Source organism: Tasmannia lanceolata, unplaced genomic scaffold (genome assembly GCF_043159265.1).
Source record: "Tasmannia lanceolata isolate RefF3 unplaced genomic scaffold, GAP_Taslan_0.1 ptg000012l, whole genome shotgun sequence".
In the NCBI taxonomy this organism is placed as follows: Eukaryota; Viridiplantae; Streptophyta; class Magnoliopsida; order Canellales; family Winteraceae; genus Tasmannia; species Tasmannia lanceolata.
In genome coordinates, this window is record NW_027518689.1 from 16,700,269 (window position 1) to 16,725,587 (window position 25,319).

Genomic DNA, 25,319 nt, shown 5'->3' on the forward strand with positions numbered 1-25,319 from the left:
CTTTTGGCCTTGGCCGAAACCGAAATTTTGGCCGAAATCCGGTAAAAACAGAAGGTATTAATTTATTATTTTGGTAATTTCGGCCAAAATTTCAGACAAAAATAAAATAAAATAATATATATATATATATATATATATATATATATATATATATATATATATTTTAATTTCAATTTGTCGAAATTTTTGCCGAAATTTGGAGATTTCGGGAAATTTCAGTTTCGGTCCCAACCGAAATCGAAAAATTTAGGACCGAAATTTCGGATTTCGGCCGAAATTTAAAACTATGGTTGTAGCACATTGGCTCTATAAACTTGCATTGCCTTATGCAGGGAATTTTAACACATTGCAAATCTTCATATTTTTTAAACATGGGGTATATAGTTTCATAATTGAAATTCAACAATGTCGTCGAACGAAAGCAGCATATGATAGAACTTATTTTAAATCCTTGCCATATTATTCACTTTCAGAACTAATAATGGCTATTATAATTTGAACTTGCAGTATTAATAACCTATGGTTTAGCCGACACTTTATTGTTGACAAGCGTGTCGACACATGTATCGAAAGTCCTCTCAAGTCTCGACACTTGTAAATGTATTGTAGATGTGTCGGACTAAATGTGGGTGTGTTGACACATTTTTGTACTATGTTTAAATATGAAATATGATTTTATTTTTGAATATTGTGTTTACTTCTTTTTTTATTAATTTTTATTTTATTATTAATCCTTATTTAACTAATATTTGTTGTTAACACCCCTGTCCAAAAAACCTAAAACCCTAAATAAACTCTTCTCTCAATATTATATTTATGTTATTCTATTTGTCTCTCTTTCTTGCTGCATATTGGAGAATGAAGAGAACTGAATAGATTTATGAATGTACCGTTATTTGATTTTTTTAATGATACTGTTATTTGATTATTTTATGTTTGTTTTAGGCTTATAGTTGCTTCATTCTAAGATTTATTGCTTTTTAAAATGAATACCACATTTATCTTGTTGCAAATAATGATGTGTAATCAGTTTGCAATGTAGCTAGAGTGTGGTCATTCTAGGGCCCGCCTAGAGTGTGTGTTTGCTTGGGCGGCATTGTTGGAAAGGATCCTAACGGTAGACTTTGCGAAAAAGGAAGTTTCTCGTCATTGACCATTGTGCTCTCTGTATTAGGGATGGGGAAACAGTAAATCATATGTTCCATCATTGCAAATTAGCTAGGGAAGTGGGGGGCAAATTGTTAAGTAGATTTGGAATGGTATGGGTTTTTCTGCAAATATCATGGATTTGCTCCTTGGTTGGTCTCTAGTTCCTTGGAAGGAAAAAGAAAAATTCCTTTGGAATCTGTCCTTATTATTTGGGTGCTATGGAAAGAAAGGAATGCTAGAATATTCAAAGGAGTCTCAAGAAATGCTTCTTTTATCTTCATTAGAGCTATCGCCTTAACGATAGCGTGGGCAAAGATCCTCTCTTGCTTTAAATTTGTAACTGCTTATGACTTTTTGTAAGGATGGAGGGAAGTGTGTTCTAATTCGGCCCCCATCCAAAAAATCATTCAAGATCGCGAGCCTCATCCTAGAGGTTTTCTAAAATTGAACTTTGATGATTCTATTTTAAGGAACCCTGGTCCTGCTGGGATAAGAGGTGTTCTTAGGAATGATGTTGTGGAAGTAATTTGGGCCTTTGCAGGGCTTATTGGTATAGCGGATGCATCGGAAATAGAAGTTCGTGCAGTTCATCAAGGAATAAAGCTATTGGATCGTAATCAAATGGACAAAGTTGTGGTAGAAGGGGATTCCTTAAATGTCATTCCATGGCTAAAGGATTCACAAAACCATCCTTGGAGGTTTGGTAGTTTCTTTGACGAGATGAATGATAGAATTGGATCTTCTACTATTGTGTTCCATCATATTCGTCGTTCCGCTAACTCAGTGGCGGATAAGCTAGCTAGAGAAGGAGTCTCTAAAGAATCTTTGGCCTTGTTTTATGCCCATTCCACCTTGATTCCTGTTTTTATGAGCTATATGCTTGTTTTCTGTTGTAAATTCCTTGTTCTTCGACCATCTCGGTCTTTCTTTTAATATAATGTTAGGCTACCATTAAAAAAAATGATGTTTAATCAGTAATTTTATATGTAAGTATGTGTCCGAGCATGTCCCTCTTTATAGATTTTTAGAGGTTGCCATGTCATAGACTTCGTATTCGTATCGACGGGCGTGAATCTGTACCCATGAATCATAGCTAATAACTGATAACTCAAGCTATCTCTTACCTTCGTTCTTTGATCTAAGATTCCATCGTTTTGAACTACTATAGTGAGTAGGACATTAGATAGATTGGAAGCATCTCAAATCTGCGTCTATTTTAGCCATAAAAAAGAATTTTAATCTGTTATTGGTTCACGAAGTGAGATTGTAACTACACCGGCCTCAGCTGTCCATCTTATGATTATTTGTTGGTGAACAGTTTCCTAAACAGAATTCATCACCTTGGTGTGGCTATGCTAGAGAGTAGAGACTTGAGAAAGGAGTCTTCACAGTCTATATTTTGCGGGTCTCTTATAGAAACTAGAATGTTGTTGATTTCATTAAACGAAATTCTTTACCATGGTGCCTACAATAGTTCATCATTTATTCCACTTAAATTTATTGGGTGATCCAATAAAGTGCAACATTATGATGTTTAGATAATGGTATTCATTTACGGTTCCCATTTCATGACTAGATAATGGTAATTCTATCGAGCAAATAGCAGTAGAAAAGGTTGTAGTTGCATCATTCGTGAAAAAAAAGAATAAAGAATGTTTTCCATGAAAATATAATGCTGGTTTCCACTTATTTCACGAATGAAAATTCCTACTTTCATTTTGTAACGACCCACTTCCGCATCAGGTGTCTACGCTGAAGGCCAACAAAAACCACAAGGAATTTAAAAAAAAAAAACAACACATGAGAGAAATCCAAATAAAATAAACTAAAATGAGCAATTTTATTCCATAGTATTAAAGTTTATGACATCCCTCAAAATCAACCTGCTAGTAACTGTTTCCAACCAAACCAAAGTAAACCTATAATAAAATCTCAACTAAACACTCAAACTAAATAAAACTCAAACTAAGAACTTAAACTTGTGGGATGATGACACTGTCATTCCCAAAACCCAATTGCTCATCCCCATCCTACGGTGGTTTCAGATTTGCTCGTTTGTGAAAACTTCATCGTTTCCATCATTAACACCTATGGATAATATTGGGGTCAAATATAAACTGATAGATCACGTAGTAGACTCACAAAATAAAAAGCATATTAATAAGATTGTATTATAATAAAGCTCCATACACAAAACAGATGGGTAACTAAGGATGGAAAAGAATTTGAGAATTGCTTAGAGAACATATATGATATCTAAAAGACACAGGAATATGAATGGAAAGGATATCATACGATCATAGTAAGAATGTATAACAACCAACATGTGTAAATGAAAGGTAAAATGGAGAAAAATGTGTTCCACAAAATCTAATTATATGCAGTCTCAAATACAAAGCTTCGTATGTATATACAGTGTTGTATTATTATTATTATGCATCACACACTGTCGCACGTTGAAGTTTTTCTATATATATATAGGCCATAGTATTATCAAAGTAATACTGAAGAACATCATTATATACATACGGCCGAAAACAAAAGACCATCAAACAATATTCTTTTCAAAATTTGCTTTTTGCGACTCTAAAACATGAACGACGAAAGTCATGCATGTTACAAAATTATAATATCAAACCATTAAAAATGTCTTTATAAATTGAGTCAAATATCACTTGCCTTGATTTCTTTAGAGTGTAAAGAGGTGATATGAAGTTATGAATTGCTCTAATTGTCAGCCAGAAGGTGTCATGTACAAATAACTCGTGAAAGGTGTTAATTGTTTTTTTTTTAAATTTTGTAAACCTTACTTTCCGCTTCGAACCTATTTGTTTTCCCTAATGTTGTTACTTCCCTAATTTACTCCTATGTCATTCTTTTCATTCTAAAAGTCCCTTTTCCAATTCTTATATGACATCTATGATTTAAATTTGGTAGAATATTAATAACTAAACCCACTTACAATGCCATACACTAATCCTTCCCAAAGGCCTCAAGTTAAGCCATAAGACTTCCACTTGAAGGATTCTCAACTCAACTCAACAAAGCCTTTGTCCCAAACTAGTTGGGGTCAGCTAAATGAATCCTTTAGAAAAATTTCATGAAGAAGGTGAAAGGAATCTACTCGGCTCTAGTTGGATTCTTCTACGTGGATCATTTACTTCCATTCTATCCTATCCAAGGTCATGTTATCTGTTATGTTCCTAGCTATCAAGTCTTTCCTTACTGTTTCTACCCAAGTTGTTTTCAGTCTGCCCCTACCTCTTTTTACTCCATCAATTTGGCACGAGTTGCGTCTTCTGACCGGAGCATCCAAAGGCCTACGTTGGATATATTCCAAACAATCTTAAGCAGTGCTCTCTTCAATTGGTGCCACCCCCACTTTTTTACGAATGTCTTCATTTTTAATTCTATCTAACCTTGTGTGGCCACACATCTATCTCAGCATTCGCATCTCTGCTCCACTCATCTTATGCACATGCTGCTTCTTGGTGGCCCAACATTCTGAGTTGTACAACATGGCTGGCCCAACAGTTGTCTTATAAAACTTTCCCTTCAACTTGGTAGGGATTTAACGGTCGCACAAAACTCCTAATGCAAGCTTCCACTTAAAGGATTGTTTTTACAAAATAGTTACCCTAACCCATATTTTCAAGTTTGAAAACACTTGTCCACATTTCCCATCTCCAAACAAATATTATTTCACACATATACGGGCTGTTTTGGCACAATTTTCTAACACGACCAAAACACTCATATAACATCTCCCTTCACTCAAACGATATGCATATATACTTATTCCACCTTCGTACATCAATCCCTTACGAAAACAGTGTTTTTAAGAAATTTCCAGCCCCTTTTTAGTGCTGATTTTCCATTAAAACATTATCCAAAACTTAACTATAATACCCCTTTACTCCATAGCTCTTTTTCAAATCCACATTTACACTTTGTGTAACAATTACATGAAAAATCCACTCAAAACAACCCTATTTTCCACTGTTTTACATTGCTGATTTTTAGAGAATAAACCTTTTAAATCGCACCAACTCATCTAGTATATCATATAGTGTAGTAAAACCACACATGTACTACATATCGAATACACCTAATTTTCTTCGAAAAATAGTCCCTACAACTTGCTGATTTTTAAGAAAAACATAGAAATAAATCCCTTGTTTTAATACTACACTTCTTATATTATATAATTACAACATATAAACATACACTAATTATTCCATAACGAATTCTTTTGAAAATCAATGTTATTTCTTGTTGATTTTTAATTAAAAAGGTAAGAAAAACAACATCAAACACATGTAAGGTATTAAACTACCCAAAAAAACTTCCTAATACTTACGAACAATGTTTCAACATCAAAACCCTAGAAAATAACTCAAAACCCTTTTCTTGATTCAAGAAAACTAATATTCCTTTTTAGGTTATACATAAAACCCAAAAAAATCAACTCAAAACAACACTACAACCAAAAAGGAACAAATTTAGGGTACTTGTCCGAAGATCGAACGAGTTGCGAAACCCCAACTCACTCTTCTCCTTTTTCTTCTCTCTCTCTCTCTCTCTCTCTCTCTCTCTCTCTCTCTCTCTCTCGCGCGCGCGCTCGGCGTGCGAGAGGGGGAGGAATATAATATATATGTATATATTCTTCTTAAACTAGGGTTTCTAACTTGGTCCCACCTATTACACTACTAAGGGTGTCAATTTCAATATATTTAAGTGATTCGATTAGGGTGTCGTTATCAATATGTTTAAGTGACTCGATTAGGGGGTCATTATCATTATGATTAAGTTTTTTTTAATTAGGGTGGCATTATCAATCTTTAAAAGAAAGAACTAAAATAAATGGGAAAATAGTGGTCGTTACACATTTTCTTTATGCATCCTTTATCGATTATTTTTAGGCCCTCATTTTCCATGAAAATATAACACTCTTTTCCACTTGTTTCACAAATGAAAATTCCTACTTCATTTTGTTGATATTCTACTTTTTTTTTACTTGTTTCGTCTAATCAGGGATTGGCCAAGTTGTTATAGGAGATTTGGTATATTGTAAAGGATCTTCTTCTGAAAAACCTCTCGAAGTTGTTGACACTGAAACTGACGGTGATAGTTGTGGCGATGCATATGATGATTGTAATAATCTTGCTGAGATGGCAGAAATTCCCGAGAAGGTTAATTCTGTAAAGGTAAGCAACTAACTTTTCCAGATGAGTTGTACATATAGATCTTGCTGTCATTTGCATTGCAAATCCAACATGAACTAGATTTATTTAATGATTTTTATACAGGTATATGCGTATGCTCTGTGTCAAAACGGGGTTCAGTCCACATTGATGAAAGAAAATATCTATTTGAAACTGAAGGCTAGGAGATATTGTGTTCTAAATTATAATCAGTTCAAATGTAGAAGTCTTCTTTTTTCTTGCCATTCAAAAATAAATAAAAAATGTAGAAGTCTTTGTCTCTAAGTGCTCCGGCCTGTTTTTTTTCTTCAGTTTTCATTGATTTAGTTGTTATGTTTTGCTTTTCTTCCGATCTTTCCGTGGCTTATGGCTCATATCTTTGTTGAGCCTTTTTTGTTTTCTTTTGTATGCTCTGTCCCTCACCTCATCGATGGATCTTGATGCACCAGAAATTCATGCATCACCTATGGTCATTTTTCTATTCCTTTTATATTTTGTTTAAGGGAAGTCATATATCCGCCCCTTTTTTTACTTGGGAAAGTCAGCTCCAGTGTATGGATGACTGCAGAGGGGCTGATGTACTTCACGTGGGAAGTACTCAACTGGCCTGATTGTCACGTACACTGGAGCGGCCTGTCCCATGTAAAGAAAATGGCGAATTTATCATTTCCCTTGTTAAATCAATCTTCAATTTGCAATGCACTCAATTTTTGTCTATTTTTAAGTAGTATTTGCTTATTGAGGTTTTCCAACAGCCACATTGTGAAACATGGACCACATCTGTTGAAATTACCAGAGTTGTTCTGGAGTGATGTGTTCCTTGATTGTAAGGAGAAGATTTCACATCTCAGTAAACCTTATTAGATCTTTGTGGTTTCAAAGTTCTTACACTCGAGAAGAACAATGAGAACCAGAGAAGTTTGAGGAGAACATGTTATGCGACAATGCAGTTTGGATTTTCCCCCTCATGTAGGTGTTATGGATTAAAAAGAGGCAACTTTGTAGGTTGACGAAAGAATAAAAATGATGACTTGGGAGCCACATCATGGAGGAGTCTGAAGTTCATTTCGACCTGCTGCTAGTTTGATACATAAATGAATGCTTGTAGAATAATCAGCAGTGTTTACCTTTCAAAATAAATAAATAATCAGCAGTGTTGATCATATCATCAACATATAACAGTTAAATGACTCTGCTGTAAGGTATACAAGAAAAAAATGTGGCTGGATCATGTTCACTAAAAATAAACCCAATTTTTGATGGGCAATGCTGAATTTCTCGAGCCATTCAAAAAAAGTGCCGAATTTCTTGAACCAGGCTAGCAGAGCTTGTCTCAGACCACAATGTTTGATGAATATGAAAAAATTTCGAGAACGAGGCAACCAAGAGGCGGTTTCATTTACCTCATGTACGCCTGACTAAATACATAATGGATTATTCACTCCTACCTCCAACCTTCTGAGAAGCACTTAAAACAGTACTTTGTATTTTAATATGAATTATGCGCTGGTAGAAACCACATATTGTGGAGATTTAGAGTTTCGGAAGGCATTTTTGTATGTTCCACTTCTACTTTAGAAGTAAATTAGTGATTCTGAATGCACACACTATATTTATGGGTTATCCTGAAAATTCTAATGGTTATTGTTACATGGAAGAAGTTGGTACAATTTATCTATGCACAAAGATAAAATCTTGAAGAAAAGAAAGGAAGAAAGAAGGGAAAATAGAAGTGTGGGATTGTTTTCAAGGGTAAATTAGGATTCTTTTAGCAAAGTATTATATGGAGGGACCTGAGTCTCTTAAGGGGGGGTTAGTCGCATGGGATTTTAAATCCACTTGGAATTTCCTGTACTTTGGGTAACTCTAGAGAAGCTTAGGGGATTGTAAGTTACTCTTAAGAATTTTTGGGACTCCTCAAGCAACGACTTCAGTAGGGATTTCAGAGTAATCGAGGATTTGAAGTACTGCGTTAGTCGTGAAGAAATGGGGGATTCTAAAGCCCTAAAAAGTTTTACATACTAATTTTTCTCTATTACCTTAGGGAGTTTGTGGGCCCCAATTATGGGATCAAATTAATAAATGTTGTGGGCCCACTAAAATGGGATCAAAATATTTGCACTCCCATTTTATGCAATTAACATTTTTCGACATATGAAACATCCAATTTAGACCAAAATACATCGAAGCGTGAACAAAGTAATTTGAAATGCAAATAAGAAAGGTCTTTAACAAAGTAAGAAAAATGTGAACAAAGGCACTAAAAAAATAGAAGGGCCTAATTAGCTAAAGACCAGTTGTGCGACTCACTGAATCTTCCCACATATCCATGGCTATCTTATCTCCCATCCAAATAGCTAACTCAATTTGCTCAGCTTGAGTTTGTAATGACTCTCTACGTGGTGTCTCTTCATCTGACTCTGACTCTGGCTCTGACACTCGCTCATTGGGTTTGAACTCATCCCTGCTACTTTCCCTCCTCAAGTAGTTGTGCAAAGCCACACATGCCATTACTAACTTCACTTGCGTTTTGTAAGGGTATGGTGGTTGAATCTTAAATATAGTGAATCGTGATTTGAAGATACCAAATATCCTCTCAATTACTTTTCTCAGTGACGAATGACGGTGATTGAATACTTCTCTAGCATTTTGTGGCCGTTGTTGCTGGGGGCCGTATTCTTGGAGGTGATAACGCACACCACGATAAGGGGCCAAGAAATGAACCCGATTTGGATAACCAGCATCCACCAAGTAAAACTTACCTGCACAATTCATCTTATTTGTTATTGGATATTTTTTTAGGGAAGTGATATATCCGCCCCTTTTGATCACCAGGAACACCCCTTGTCAGTGTTTGTGGAAATCAGGGGGCATTGAATTCTTTTGACATAAGTACAACAACCCCTCTTTAGTCATTGATACATTGACAAAGGGGTGTTCTTGGTGATCAAAAGGGGCGGATATATCATTTCCCTTTTTTTAAATGACAAACATTAAAAATATAGTAATTTTGAAATTGATATTATCCTCTGGCACCCTAAGCCCATTACACTTCGTCAAAGCAACTTTCAATACCCATGCATCATTTGCTGACCCTTCCCAACCGACGAGCACATAAATGAATTGCAAATCAATCGTACATGCTGCCAATACATTCTGGGAGAGTTCACCTTTTCGATTGTGATATGTGTTAACCCCAGTGACCATCGCTGGAATATACGTTCCATCAATAGCTCCAATGCAGTCCTAATGTTAGCCACGACATTAACAACAATAAAACAAATATATGTAATAAATAAGCTATTATAATATATCAAAATGATTACTGTTACGCCAAAAATCGGTAACAGATATGGCAGTGACGAAAGAGCTGATCTGGAGAGTTTAGGTTCCTGATTTGACCAAAAGACTATGACCTTGTCTTTATGAGGCTATTTATAGTGAGGGCTTTGAGTGTTAGTTTACTCGTTTGCCCTTTGGGACAAGTGCCAGCGTGCCATTGGATCGAGCCTTACCCTTTTTTCCATACCCCTGGACAGGTGTATGATCATGGTTGGGTGAGGTATACACTTGATCCTTTCCTTTTAGGCTGTAATGACCCTCATACCCTTTAGGGGATGATGGCTTTATGAATTTGTCTTGGTGCCATGTGTTGGGTGGTGATTGGGTTATCCTTTATACTCCATCATATGCCCCCCCAGTTCCTCAAGTCATTGTGATGACTTGGGGAAGTTTAGTGGGTGTTTGTGTAAGACGGTCTTCAGTTCGGCTTAAGACGAACTGGGTCAGCTCAGATCGACTTCAGACTGGCTCAATGTTGTATTCTGTGGTTTCATCTCCCAGTTCGGTTGAATTTGTTCAGATCGGCTTAAGACGAACTGGAGCCACTTAGTTCGGCATCAAACGGACTGGACATTGTGTTTCTAGGTTTCATCTCTCAGTTCGGTTGAAGTTATTTAGAACAGCTTCAGACGATCTGATTTTGTCGTTTTGTGGATTGCGTCATATCTAGAACGGCTTCGGACGATCTGATTTTTGTCGTTTTGTGGATTGCGTTAAATTCAGAACGGCTCTAGACGATCAGATTTTGTCGTTTTGTGGATTGCGTTATATCCAGAACGGCTTCAGACGATTTGATTTTGTCGTTTTGTGGATTGTGTCATATCCAGAACGGCTCCAGACGATTTGATTTTTGTCGTTTTGTGGATTGCGTCATATCCAGAACGGCTTCAGACGATCTGATTCTGTCGTTTTGTGGATTGTGTTATATCCAAAACGGTTCCAAATGATCTTATTTTTGTCGTTTTGTGGATTGCGTCATATCCAGAACGGCTTCAGACGATCTGATTTTGTCGTTTTGTGGATTGCGTCTATCCGAAACGGCTTCAGACGATCTGATTTTGTCCGAACTACCACAGTTGGTAGGTTTTGGTAAGGTGATTTTTATCCTTTTTTTTACTGAGACCTGTCTTTTCGTTTTCCGGGCCTTAATTAAGGTTTTGCCACGTGGCGTGATGAGAGTGGGGGATGTTAAAGGCCTTCTGACAGCCTCGTCTATAAAACGGGTTGTGAAGCTCCACCTTTTCACTCTAACATTTCTCCTTCCTTTTGCTCTGCCAGTGCGGTTGGTTTCCTCCTGATCTGCTCGTCTCATGGTCGTTGCTATTTGAGCTTGGGGTCAGATCCTTGCGCAGGTAACTTTTCAGTTCGTCTCGTGTTACATTTTACTTTCGCCGCTTATGTTTAGTAGTTCGAGTTCGAAGTCCAGTTCAGGGTCTAGCTCAGGTTCGTCCTCGGAAGGAACTTCCTCCTCAAGCAGCACCAATTCGGGGTCGTCTGAGAGGACAAGATCAGACTTAGGTTTGAGAGGGCGCCAGACCATGGCTAGCCGACCGGATAGTGTAGTCGTAGGCCTTGATGGTGATGGCGAGGAGGGGTAGATATAGACTCGGACGAGGTGATTGTGGACCTGAACCTGAGTCCAGTCCGGGTTGAGAATCCGGACTACCCGACTTCTGATAGTGACGAAGGCGAAGGGGAGGATGAAGAGGACGATCTTTAGAGGAGAACGTCTGTTTCCCGAGCTGGGACCAGGGTGGTTGACATCGTGGCTACGGCCAGGATGGAGGGCGGTCCCAGAGAGGGCATTGCGGCTGCTCGGGACGAAAACACCCTTGCCGCCTCCCGGCTCGGTGATATTCGAGATCGGTACTGTATTCCAGATCAGTTTATTTTGAGAGCGGCTACAGAGGGGGATAGGGTGTGTAACGACAGCGTTGATTTATGTGTATACGAAGAGGCCATGAAGGCCGGTTTTAGGTTACCCATTAACTCCTTCATAGCCGCAGTGTTAAGATTCTATGGCTTGCCCCCGGCTCAAGTGGCGCCGAACTCGTGGAGGACTCTGACCGGTTTTGCCTATCTCGTGCGGTTCCGTCTTCAGCGGAACTTATCTGTGCCTCTCTTCAGAAGGTGTGCTCATCTGAAAATCCATCGGTTGGGAGGTTGGATTTATATCAGCCAACGACCTGAAGTGAGGATGATCACTGGCATTCCGACCTCTATACATACTTGGAAGAACATGTTCTTTTATGCCCGTTCTGAGGAAGGGTGGCCGATCTCAACTAATTGGTCATTCGTGAACACGAAGACCATGAGTCCTAAACCGGCTTTAGATGATGAGGACGCAGTGACCCTAGGAATGATCCGTGATGAGATCCCTCAGAATGGTCTTATCCACTGCTCGGAGTTTTCCAGAGAGGAAGTTTTGGTTGAGATCGGGATTAGTAACGCCTCCTGAACACGTAGGTGTCGTAGGCCGTTCTCAGTTACTTGCGCTTCTTTCATTGGGTTTTCTGGCTTTGACTGCTCTTAGATACTTATGTTTTTTTGTTGCAGAGATGCAGAAGCAATCAGCCTTATAGAGGGTGCGCTAGTCCGTCCTCGGGAAGGGTGCTGGCCAGAAGAGGAAGGCGCCGGACTCGGTTGCCCCTCCCGTTTAGGATAAGGGGAAGTCCGTCCCGAGCGACAAGGGTGGCAAAGCTCTTAAGGCAACAAAGGTGGGCGAAAAATCTTTGGTTGAGACCGGGGGTGGTGACGCGAATGTCATTGGCTTCGAGGCAGCACCCACTGCTCGGCCAGGGGCGGATACTTCTTTTCTCATGACGTGGGGGGTGAAAAAAGATGACTGCGGCCTAGACGATACCTAGGTCGCTCGTGAGATCATCTCGAAGAGCCGTTTACGTAAGGATCGGCTTCGTATCCTTCACGAGAACAACGAGACGGCCGAGGCGGCCGGTTTCAGTGCTCTTTACCAGGTATCCCCCTTTTTTTAGTGTGTTCGGCTTGTCTATTAGTCTTGGATTGCGTCCGGAAATCTTACTTTAGTTCATATGGTTTTCAGCTCAGATGCTACTGGACCGACATGGCGGATAAGTGCGCCCATTTCTCCAAGATGCTGACTTCGTTTGAAGAGAAAGTTGGTCGGTTGGAGAAAGACAAGGCCGGCCTGGAGACGGTTGTTGCGGAGTGGAAGGCCACCATCGAGCGTTTGGCCGAGGAGCTCAGAGTGCAGAAGGAGCTCACCGGTAAGGCCGTTGCTCTTGCAGACAAGCAACGGGGGGAAGTTCCAGCGCAAGCTGGATGCCGCGGTGAAGGCAAAGGAAGAAGAACTGATCGACCTTGCGGCCATATCATTTAGGGATGGTTTTGACGAATGCAAATCTCGTGTACTTGGGAAGTATCCTGACTTGGACCTTGATGACGTGTTCCTTCCCGCGCTCGAAGAAGACGATCAGGAGACCGAGCAGGGTAGATCTCCCGTTCTCCCTATCCCTGATGTGGAACTTCCGGCCTAGACTCTGTCCGATCCAACTGAAAATCAGGGGGCCGTTGACGCCACTTCCTGAATTTTATTTCTTCTCGTCTTTTTGTGTGTCTCCCTTTTTCTTTTGCATATTGTGCTCATTGGTTCGGCCTCGGGGCCTTTTTGTACTCTGCCTATAGGGCTTATTAAATGCAATGAAACGTATTTTGGAAATTATCTCAAGTGCTTGAGTTCATCCACTTATGTTTGTGCTTGCCATGCTTACTTTGATTTGGGGTGCATTTCCTTTTATTTGAGGCAACCCGGTAAACACTCGAGTAGAAACAACTCCGGGCTTATTAGGAATGGCCTGGGTGAACGATATTAATCGGAGCTGAATGGATTAGGCTTTTCTTAAACATTTTCAGGTTTTCTACTTCAACTTATTCCCGACCAGGAATATATTTCCGGCCTAACTGGGAATGACCGAAGTGAACCAAGTTAATCCGAGCTGATAGACGTGGGCTTTATCAAGATTTTTTATTTTTATTTTAGGTTTTCTACTTTGACTTATTCCCGACCAGAAATGTATTTCCGGCCTCACTGGGAATGACCAACGTGAACCAAGTTAACCCGAGCTGAAAGACTCGGACTTTATCAAGATTTTTAGGTTTTCTACTTCGACTTATCCCTGACCAGAAATGTATTTCCGGCCTCACTAGGAATGACCAAAGTGAACCAAGTTAACCCGAGATGAAAGACTCGGGCTTTATCAAGATTTTTAGGTTTTCTACTTCGACTTATCCCCGATCAGAAATGTAGTTCTGGCCTCACTAGGAATGACCAAAGTGAACCAAGTTAACCCAAGTTAACCCGAGCTGAAAGACTCGGGCTTTATCAAGATTTTTTTAGGTTTTCTACTTCGACTTATCCCCGACTAGAAATGTATTTCCGGCCTCACTGGGAACAACCGAAGTGAACCAGATTATATTAGTACGGGACGAAGGATTTGAAGAATAGCAAAACGGGGTGGTACTTCCCATTAATCGTCAAAACGGAATTACATTGGTATTTTTTTCACTCTCTTCTTCTTTATACAGGTATATTTTTTCTTTCTTTCTTTCGTCCTCCAGGGCAACGGGCTACTGTTAGTATTTTCTCAGATTTTTTGAGTTCCAAGCGTGTGGGAGTTGGTGCTCGTCGAGGGTCTCCATCTTGTAACTGCTCGGCCGTATGATTTCTTTTACTCGGTATGGTCCCTCCCAGGTTGGGGAGAGTTTGCCCACCCTTCTTGGTTGGGACACGACCGCTTTCCTTAAGACCAGGTCGCCAACGCTGTGTTCCCTCGGATGAATTTTGGTGTCGTGGTAGATAGACACCTTCTGTTTGTAGGCCGTGGCTCGGATCTGGGATTTCTCGCTGATTTCTGCTAGCAGATCCAAGTTTGCGCGGAGTCCTTCCTGGTTCAATTGCTCGTTGAAGTGGGTTACCCTAGGAGACGGAATGCCAATGTTGATCGAAATTACTGCCTCAGTTCCGAAAGTCAGGTTGAAGGGCGGCTCTCCTGTTGCAGTGCGCGGGGTAGTTTGGTATGCCCACAAGACATGGTACAATTCGTCGGCCTACCGTCCCGCCTTTTCATCCAACCTCTTTTTGATCCCCTGAAGGAGGATTCTGTTCATGACTTCTGTCTACCCATTTGTCTGAGGGTGGGCTACGGAGGTGAACCGCTGTTCGATCTTGAGGTCTGAACAAAATTTCCGGAAGCTTCTGATGTCAAACTGCTTGCCATTGTCTGTTATCAAAGCACGGGGGATTCTGAATCGGCAAATCACTGATTTCTAAAATAATGCTTGAATGTTTTGTTCGGTGATCTTGGCCAGTGGTTCCGCTTCCACCCACTTTGTAAAGTAGTCTATGGTGACTACTACAAATTCTCATCCCCTGGAGTTGGTTGGAAGGGCCCCAAAATATCCATTCCCTATACTGCAAAAGGGAGTGGGCTGACGATCGGAGCCATCAGAACGATTGGCTGGTGACTGGTGGGAGAGAATTTCTGACACCTCTCGCATTTCTTTACAAGACTTAGGGCATCTTGCCTCAAGGTCGGCCAGTATAAACCCCTAAGTAGTACTTTGATGGCCAGGGCTTTGCCGCCCAGATGCTCTCCGCAGATTCCCTCATGTGTCTCCTGCAGAGTGTACGCTGCGTCGGCTGGTCGGATACATTTTAAGTAAGGGAGAGTGTATGATCTCTTTTAAAGGTTCTCTCCATCAAGGGAAAACCCGGCTGATCTCTGAACCACCTGACGTGCTTTCTTTTTCGCTTCGGGAAGTTTACCATTGCGTAGGTAGTCGATTATCTCGTCCATCACCAAGTTCATTCCGGCTATGGGGGCTTCGTACTCCGCTTCATTATTAGATGCTTGAAAGCCAAACCTTACGGCGTAGTCCATGACGAAGTTCTCAGGTCCTGTGAGGATTAGATCCACTCCACTTCCTAACGAGTTTGAGGATCCGTCTACGTATAACTCCCAGAGCGGTTCCTCTTCCGGTGGATCAGGTTTTCCGGCTTCTCTTAGCTCACCTCCTTCTCCGGGTGGGGGTGTGGCATTTGCACCCGAATATTGAACGATTACTTCAAGACTCTGCCCCCCGGGTGTATCTTCACCCCCTCCACCCGGAGGTTAACCTGTTGCGACGTCACTTTGTCCCCCGGGTGTTCTATCGACTTCCTCACCCGGAGGTTGATTCCTTTCTTCTTCAGGAATAGGCACTATGCATTCAACAATGAAATCGGCTAAGACTTGGGCCTTTATTGCTGGTCGAGGTACATACCGGATATTGAACTCGCTGAGTTCTACCGCCCACCTCACGAGTCGCCCCGAGATGTCCGGGCGGTGTAGAATCTGTCTTAGTGGTTGGTCAGTCATGACCTTGATCGTGTGCGCTTGGAAGTATGGCCTCAGCTTTCTGGCAGCCATGACGAGAGCGTATGCTAACTTCTCCGCCCTCTGATACCTGGTGTCAGCCTCGTGTAAAACTTTGCTGACATAATAGATTGGCCTCTGTTGATTCTGATCTTCTCCGATCAGTATAGCCGCTAGCGCTACCGGACTCACTAATAAGTACAGCATTAGTTCTTCCCCAGGCTCGGGTTTGCTCACCAATGGTGGTGAGGTCAGGTAATGCTTCAATTCTTTAAACGCCCTTAACACTCCGGTGTCCAAGGGGCCGTCCTGATTCCCTTAATTGCGTTAAAGAAATGTAGGCACCTTTCTACTAACTTGGAGATGAAACGTCCTAGCGCGGCTACCATCCCTGTAAGTTTTTGTAATTCCCTTATGGTGGTTGGAGGATTCAGATCCACCACTACCTGAATCTTCTCTGGGTTTGCTTCTATTCCCCTCTGGCTCACCATGAACCCAAGGAATTTTCCCGCAACGACCCCGAACGTGCATTCGGCAGGATTGAGTTTCATGTTATGTTTCCTCACGACCTGAAACGTTTCCTCCAAGTCGGGTATGTGATTCGAGGATTCCCTGCTTTTCACCAACATATCGTCCACGTATACCTCCATATTGCGTCCGATCTGGGCCCCGAAGAGCTTGTTTAAGAGTCTTTGATATGTTGCTCCGTCATTCTTTAGGCCGAATGGCATCACACGGTAGCAATATATTCCCTTGTCTGTTATGAAGGAGGTCTTAGGGATATCCGCCTCGTACATCCGAATTTGATTGTATCCAGAGAATGCATCCATGAAGCTCAAGAGTTCATGCCCTGAAGTGGCATCTATCAGTCGGTCGATCTTAAGCAGTGGGTAAATGTCCTTCGGACAGGCTTTGTTCAGATCGGTGAAATCAATGCTGATCCTCCACTTCCCATTGGCTTTTTTCACCATGACGACGTTTGCTAACCAATCGGGGTATTTGATTTCTTGCACAAAATCAGCCTTCAAGAGCTTTTCGACCTCTTCTCGGATCGCTTGCTGTCTCTCTGGGGTGAAATGTCTTCTCTTCTGCTTTATCGGCCTGCAAGTGGGGTCAACGCTGAGTTTGTGCACGATGACCTCGGGGTCTATCCCGGGCATATTAGCGGGTGTCCAGGCAAATACATCTGCGTTCTTTCTCAAAAATCGAACTAGTTCTTCGCGAGCACTGTTTCTCAAGGTTGAACCGATTTTGACCAGTTTATCTTCATCATCTTCATACAGTGGGATTGAGACCAGGTCTTCAGCTGGTTGATTGACTGCAGCCCAGGCTTCATCTCTTAAATAGTGTAGTTCGATCGGTAACGCTTCCGACACGTTTTTCCCTTTGAGCGCAGTTGCGTAACACTCTCTCGACTGTGGTTGGTCTCCCTTCACTTCTCCCACGCCGTTCGGCGTTATGAACTTCATTTTCTAATGGTAGGCAGAAGCAATGGCCCGAAGGAGGTTCTGTCCTGGCCTTCCTAAGATAGCGTTGTAGGCCGAAGTGGCCCTCACTACCAAGAAATTAACAATTGCGAAGGCTTGATGGGGAGGTTTCCCCACCAGGACGGGGAGTTCGATCTGTCCTTAGACTTTGACTACTTCCCTTGAAAACCCGAACAGATCTGAGTTTGCGGGTCTGAGGCGGTCATCGCCTATCATCATCTGTTTGAAGGTGTGGTAACAGAGGATGTCTGTGGAGCTTCCATTGTCTACTAAGATCTTATTTAATTCCCAATTGGCGACGAGCATGGTTATCACCAAGGCGTCGTCGTGGGGACGTATCAGATTCTCCAGATCTGGGTCTGAAAATGAGATCTCGTTTTCTATTTTTCGCATCTTGTCACAGGTGTGGACAACGTTCGTTTGTCGGGCGTACGCCTTGCTTGCAGCTGAGGAGGTCCCTCAAGCCGCCGGCTCACCGATGATCGTATATATGACCCCCGTAGGTTGAGATCGCTGCATTTCTGAGCGTGGGCTTAACGGTGCAGGAAATTCACGACGCGCTGGAGATGGCTGGGGCCGTCGAGGGCTCCTCCTGCTCCTAGGACTCCTCTCCCGGTGTTCTCTTCTGTCGCCATCGTCTTTGATATACTTCTTGAGGTACCCCCTCTTAATCAATAATTCAATTTCATCTTTAAGATGTCTGCACTCATCGGTGTCATGGCCACAGTCCTTGTGGAATCGGCAGTATTTGGACTTATCCCTCTTATTTCCCTTGGAAAGCATTTTGGCCGGCTATCTAACAAAATCTTCTTCCCTGATCGCGGCCAATATGCAAGTCCGGGACGCATTGAGAGGGGTGTAGTTCTCGTCTCTCCTCTGAGGGCTTCTCTTGGTGTATCTTCCCTACGTTGCCTTGTAGGGTTCTTTTCCTCCTCATTTCTCCTCCGACCTGAATCCAGGGCAGCTAGCATTTCTTCCACGGATATATACTCTTCTGCGCCGGCCATGAGGTTTGCCAGGGAGTGTGGGTTTCGGCGGGCTACCGATCGCTGGAACTCGTTAGATTTGGCACCTACAAGAAGTGCGTTCGTTGCCGCGGACGGGTCTAGGTTCGGAACTTGAAAAGAGCTTCTCTATTGAATCGACCCCCGAATGCTTTCAGGGGCTCGCCGTCCTCTTGTCTTACAGCCATGAGCGATGCTGCCATTTTTCGTAGCCTCCGACTACTCATGAAGTGCCAGACTAGATCATCCCCGAACTCTTCAAAACTGTTGATGGAGTTCGGCTTATGACGCGAGTACCAGTCCCTTGCGGCTCCGGTTAGCGTGGTTGGGAAGGCCCTACATAGGAATCCGTCAGAGGTGCCGTGCAGGAGCATCATGGTCCTGGATGTCTCTAAATGATCCACAGGATCTGTGGTCGCATCGTACTGTGGGACCGGTGGCATTTTGAACCCCTTGGGCGCTGGCGCGTGCAAAACTCTATCCGTAAAGCGAGGCCTGCTGGAGAATGGCCTCAGAGCGGGCTGGTTCTGGTCCTTTGCCAGCTCTTCGATCCGGTGGTCAATTTCTTCAAACCTTCGTAATACTGGGTTGGTCCTTATCTTTGCGCGGCTAACCGGCAGGTCCCTTCTATCTACTGTGTGACTTGCCGCTGAATCAGAGTGGCTTTCAGAGCTCTTGCGATGGTGCAACGACCTTGCTTGTCTCGCGCTGCCATCCCTAGCTTAGTGTTTAGGCATCGAACGAGATCGGGACCTGTGGCGATGGTGAGGCTCTGTTCGCGCATGCCTAGCCCTGGAGTGATGGGCCCGCCTTGAGAAGTAATGGTGGGCCTGATCGCGGCGCTGAGGTGCGGGTTCTCCTATGGGAGACTTCAGCCTATCTTGTGGGGGCTGAGAAGGCTCTGGAGGATGTTCTTGCGGGGCTTGTTGGATCGGGTTCTTATACTGATCGACGAGGGTTGTCATTTGTTGGAAAAAGAGTCTGAATTTGCTCGATGGTAAGAGCCGAGGCGGGAGTTGGGAGCCCTTACTGAGCAGGGCCTGACTCCGTAGTTGTTGGAGCGACGACCTGCGAGGCGAGTCGTTCTCCTCGGGGCGCATGACGTGGTGCCGTTTAGGCTGCCCGAGCAAGAGGTACTCGAGTACTCTTCCGTCCTGCCATTTTTCTTGAGACTCAGAATGACTTTTAATTCGAGTCCCCACGGATGATGCCAATCTGTTACGCCAAAAATCGGTAACAGATATGGCAGTGACGAAAGAGCTGGTCTGGCGAGTCTAGGTTCCTGATTTGACCAAAAGACAATGACCTTGTCTTTATGAGGGCTATTTATAGTGAGGGCTTTGAGTGTTAGTTTACTCTTTTGCCCTTTGGGACAAGTATCAGCTTGCCATTGGATCGAGCCTTACCCTTGTTTCCTTACCCCTGGACAGGTGTATGATCATGGTTGGGTGAGGTATACACTTGATCCTTTCGTTTTAGGCTGTAATGACCATCATACCCTTTAGGGGATGATGGCTTTATGAATCTGTCTTGGTGCCACGTGTCGGGTGGTGATTGGGGTTATCCTTTATACCCCATCAATTACCTTGAAATAAGGGTTCCAACGAGCGCTACCCACAATTTTATCTGGGGTTCTAGTAGGAGGACTAGCCATCATGCTAGTTGCTAAAGCCATTATTGCATCTAATGATTTGTTGAAGTTTGTACTGGCTCCCCACTTTGACCGCACAAATCGCTCTTGAGAGACAGAAAACCGTTGATTCTGACCAACGGTAAGTAAAAACAATGCTACCATCTCCTCCACAGTTGTGTCTCTTGTATCAATTAATAATGCCTTCTCTTTTAATATTCGACATAGTTTTAAAAGTATATCTGGATACATCCTATACATCTCACAAAATTCATTTGGTGAGCCCTCCAATTTATTCACAAGATACGTGTAACCTTTAGTACTAATTGAACGTCGAGATAAGGTTGGGCGATGTGTGTTGAGAGCAAGTGATGCCATGACAATGACCAACTTCCCTAAAATTTTAACTTTTCTATAGTCTTTCTCAGATATGGCATTATAGGTATTAGATGGCCTTAGATTGGACATGGCACCTGTGATTGAAAAAGAAATAAGCAAGCAAATTTAGTTTAAAGCTACTCTATATATGTATATGGTCTATAAAAAATCCAAAAAATGACCAGACAACCTAAATTATTTAATTAAACCATAGTTCTAGAAAACATACACCACTATCATCGTCAATAATTCTAAATGAGACCATAGTTCTAAAAAAACATACACAACTACCTGTAATGAGACCGTAGTACTAAAAACAATACAACTATCAGCATCAATAGTTCTAAATAATGTCATTAAACCATAGTTCTAAAAATCATACGACTACCAGCATAAATAGTTCTAAATAACGTAATTAAACCATAGTCTTAACTCTAACAAAATAAATCTCTAGAAACTTCCCCATATAGCTATTGTTAACTACATGCTTCCCCTTTCACAATTCCATATCAGAAACGTCCTACGCGTCTCCACGTCCATAGCTATAAAATTTTCTTTCGCCTCCGGTGTGGTCAAGAAATCATGAGCTTTAAAGCGTAACTCCTCCTGGTTTCGGTTTGGAATCTCAGTTACTGCTTGCTACCAGTTGCACCAATGGCATTCCTTGGATTAAGAGCCTCTATTTCCTTAGCTATGCTAGTAAGAGTCTCCTGTATCGTGTCATTATTGTGCAATGAAGGTTTTGGTCTTTAGAAAGATGAAGTTGTTAGATTGGTTGTGAAACCCTGAGCAAAATCGCTACACGTTGCGGAAGAATAAACCGTGTAGAACAAAATTTTTGCTCTAACCCAGGATTCCTAGGGGCTAATTGATTTTAATGTGATTTAATAAACATAAATATAAATACCTTTTTTGTTGATGAGAAGAAAAACGTCTGCGTGATCTACTCCTCGAAAATCCGCCAACGATCTAATCGATGCGAAACCGCAAGTTGAACCGATTGATTCCTTTCTTTGCACATAGGATCTTGTAAACAACTCTTTGTTTACTTTCTAACCTGATCTAAAGCAAATTATAATGTGGGACTATGTATTTAGATCAATGGAGTTTGTTGGATGTTTATCTTTGATTTAGAAAAGACAAAACTAGTTGATGGAATTGAAGAAGAAGAAAGACTTTGGGATGTCTCTACCAATTTCCAACACATGGAGTTATGGAAGAGCTCTTGCAAACTTTATTCTATTGTCTTGTATTTATAGAGTTCTCAATTTTCATATACACAACCCAAAGCTTCTGGAGAAATCTCACAAAACATGGAAACTAGCCACAATTAGAAGCTCCAATTTGGAAACAAGCTAGTTGGCATTTTTAAAATAGAAACCAAACAATGTGGGAGTGATTTTTGAAATTCTTGGACTTTTAGAAATCCCTAAATTGAGTTTTTTTGAAGTAAAAAACATGATTGCTTTATTGGATAAAAACAATCCCAAAAATATCTCACACATTGTTTCCTTTTTCAACATTCCTGCTATAAGCTTGTAGGTCAAATTTCGACCTCATTTTTGAACAAGTAAATGGCCGAATTAGAAAAAATCATAAACTACAAAGTTGTATATCTTTCAAAATCCTTTGAAACGAGTACTTACACATTAAATTTTGACCAGAGATGAGTAAGTTATGACTGCTTTAGTAAAACCAGTTTATAAGCTAAACGTACAATTATTTATTTAATTCTTTTAATTAAATAAACATATTTCCTCCCATCCAATGGGATAAAAAGTTCCATCCATATTTTTCTATAATTCCCAAAATACCCTTATGGTTTATACTTAACCATTATGGTATTCCCAATGTATCCCATAGTGCATATACATTATATACATTGTATATATCATTTCAATGCATCCAATGCCACGAAACTAGTTTGTGTAAGCAACCAAATAAATGCGGGACCTCTATCTAATAGATTATAATAGGTCAATCAAGTAGTGAGTGGGATTGTAGCAGGGATTCAATGGTAGATCCTGCAGAACCCACAAGTGGGCCCCACTGCGATTATTGCTCCGTAGCCAATGCTACAATCGCATTGAGTCAGTGGCCTCCATCGTAATGTACAAGTCCTTTCTCCAAGTCCACATCTACTGAGTTGAGTCCAACGGCGGGTGGAGATCAACTACCCCCTGGGCTCACTCACGGTATACCTTTCAGTCAAACAGTCTAGGCCCGCAAATGCATTTGCTAAAAAACCATTTCAAAACTTATTTTGTGAAATCCTTTTGATATACACTTTATGACCCCTCAGGTCAAAGGACATGTAAAGGGTCATGTCTGGTAGGAATAGCTCAACTATCTCCTGTCCACAAGCTATTCTAATGTTATCCTGTTTAGTACGCAATCTCATTGTCATACTCATTCTATCTTGCTTAGGGTCCACTACCCGAGTGATTGAGATAAGTGCATGTTGGCAGGATAGATGCTAGTTGTATATAAGAGGAGGTGTCCAACCTCAACCCCAGCTAGGAACTATTAAGGTCTTCAAAGAACTGGAATCCCATATCTTCTTGCTCCCTAGGATATCTGAATCCATGAGCATGAGTTTCCTACTTTGCTACCTAAGGACAAATACATGTCAATAGTAAGTAGCATGTCACATATATTTAACTTTTAGTTACCCATTAATTGTCATGGAAAGAAACTTTTATTGATAACATGCGAACTATATTGGGTTTTAGGGCACCAACTCTAACAGAAGTGCCCCCTTCATATGTACACTTTCGCTTTGTCGATGATTTATTGGGAGGAGCATCATTACCAACCAAGTCATCTCCCCCATTGCCCATGCCTTCCATCATAACGTCCTCAATCCTACACTCTGCATCAACGATCACCTGTGAAACCTACTCCTGCAACCCCATTGTAATAAAACAAAGCCTCAATTTTTAGTTTTATTTTACAAACATAGCCTATGCGATGGGACCTTAACCCAAAACCATCCCAAATTCCCTGTAGGTAGCAGCCATATACATCACCCAACTATCCTTTTAAAAACTTCAATCGATCTTCAGCCAAACCAGTCCCTAAAACCCTTTGTTTTTATCATCCAGACAGTCCAATATCAGCCTGGTTGGATGCCCCAAAACCCAGCCCATTGCTGTCCCAAATAAGTGCAGAATTCTGCACTTTTCTCTGCCAAATTACATCTCATAAACCCATAGAAATACCACTTCACTAATAAGTGCCAAACCTTACCTATTTTCAGCCATAGAGAGTGTGCCCTGACTTTTCAAATGTGATCAGACCTAAATTGAACTCTAGTGGAAGTCAAAGAAAACTATGTAGAGGAAAAATAATTGACAAAGAAGGAGAAAGAAATATGAATTGAGATAAAGTAGAGATGCAAAAGCCTCCTCCTCTGAATGTAGAAAACAATGTAATTAAATATCGGAGTGTGGATTTCAGCCACTGTAATTAAATAACAATATCGTTTCGCCGCTGAAAATAAACCGAAACCCTTTCCGTTCCGAATAATAACAGCGTACTTCTTCGGAAAATCCCAAACCCTAGCGAGCTTCTTTACCCTTTCTCCTCCCTCGATTTGATTCAGAGCTTAAAATCTCTGAAATATCTTGTATTCTTTTTGTCTTCTTTCTCAAGATCTCGATGTTTCGCGGCTAATTTTTTCATTTGTAATACAAGGTTCTTCCGTTCTAGAACCGGATTTAGGGTTTGAAGATTTACAAACTGGTGGCTGAAGATTTTGCTGATTTTTGGCAGTGCAAAGACTCAATCTATTCGGTTATCTCGTCTTTCTATTGAATCTGAAGGGATTCTTTGCTTGTTGTTTGGATCTATTGGAAAAGTTGGTTGATTTTTGGCGGATTGTGGAAACCCTTGGTGAAAGACTGTGATTTTCTGATCGGAGGCTTTACCTTTACCATTTTGGAAGACCTTGAATCAAAAAAATTCCATAAGCTTTACATGAAAAAGATAAAAAAAGCCAAGCATTGCAGAGAGAGAGAGAGAGAGAGAGAGAGAGAGAGAGAGAGAGAGAGAGAAAGAAGAGGTACCTGGTTTGGATGACTATGAGCAGACGATCGGTGGTTTTATAGCTTTTCTTGTGAGGTAGTTCCCGCCAAGGAGGTAGAAGAGAGAGTCGGGGAGGTAGAAGAGAATGAGTCGGGAGATGGGTGACGATAAGCACACAATCCCTAGATATTAGAGTTCTATCCTTTTTTGGAGGATTTGGAGGTCGGCATTTCTATACTGACTCGAGATTTTTGTGGATTCTTTCCGCAAAAATCCTTTCCGCGCAACTAACTCATGATTGCAAAGTGGTGGCGAAAAATCGCACCCCACTAACTCGTGATTTAAAAGTTGCGTCTAAAAATCTGGAGCGGCTAACACGGCATTCGGCAAGTGCAATGGAGTTCACAGAATTCACTTGCGACTAACCCCCACAACTGACTTAAGTAGGCCGTCTTATTAAGTTGTACAACTTATATTTTTGGTGAGTTTATGTTTGTATATATGTATGTATACAAATGGGATTGGGAGATTGTCCTTTGGCTGTTCACTTTTGTAAAGCGGTCATAATTTATGTGGAGGCCCTCCAATGCAGGAGCATGAAGTGAACGGTACTGAGTATCTGACAGATGTATTCCTGAAGAGGTTGGATCACCCAAAACAGATCAGAAGATCTGATACTTCAAACAAATAGCAAAGGAGTGCTTTGC

General features: G+C 41.4%; 2 protein-coding genes across 4 annotated transcripts in view; one reads left to right on the forward strand and one right to left on the reverse strand.

Moving 5' to 3' along the window:
• Nucleotides 1-25,319, forward strand: part of LOC143887657 (Pseudouridine synthase family protein) — a 132,654-nt gene that overhangs the window by 47,991 nt on the left and 59,344 nt on the right. For all 3 annotated transcript variants that reach the window (XR_013254327.1, XM_077391772.1, XM_077391773.1), the window contains exon 14: nt 6,184-6,356. Coding sequence is in view for 2 of the 3 variants with exons in the window: in XM_077391772.1 (XP_077247887.1) it covers nt 6,184-6,356 (173 nt within the window). In the remaining variant the exon portion in view is untranslated. The remainder of the gene's footprint in view (nt 1-6,183; nt 6,357-25,319) is intronic.
• Nucleotides 8,640-11,235, reverse strand: LOC143887881 (nuclease HARBI1-like protein). The gene is made up of 3 exons (XM_077392121.1): nt 11,082-11,235; nt 9,404-9,562; nt 8,640-9,115 (listed from the first exon to the last, which is right to left on the reverse strand). Exons 1-3 carry the CDS (start codon nt 11,233-11,235, stop codon nt 8,640-8,642), a joined length of 789 nt encoding a protein of 262 aa, XP_077248236.1.

Bases quoted from the DNA above. Each gene is read 5' to 3' on its own strand.
- LOC143887881 (XM_077392121.1), bottom strand. From the start codon at position 11,235: ATGGTCTGGCGCCCTCTCAAACCTAAGTCTGATCTTGTCCTCTCAGAC. The intron at 9,563-11,081 runs GTAAAATGTAAC...CGTATATTCCAG, and splicing joins ACTAAACATAAGCGGCGAAA to CGATGGTCACTGGGGTTAAC. The intron at 9,116-9,403 runs GTAATGGGCTTA...TGAATTGTGCAG, and splicing joins GAAAGTTGCTTTGACGAAGT to GTAAGTTTTACTTGGTGGAT.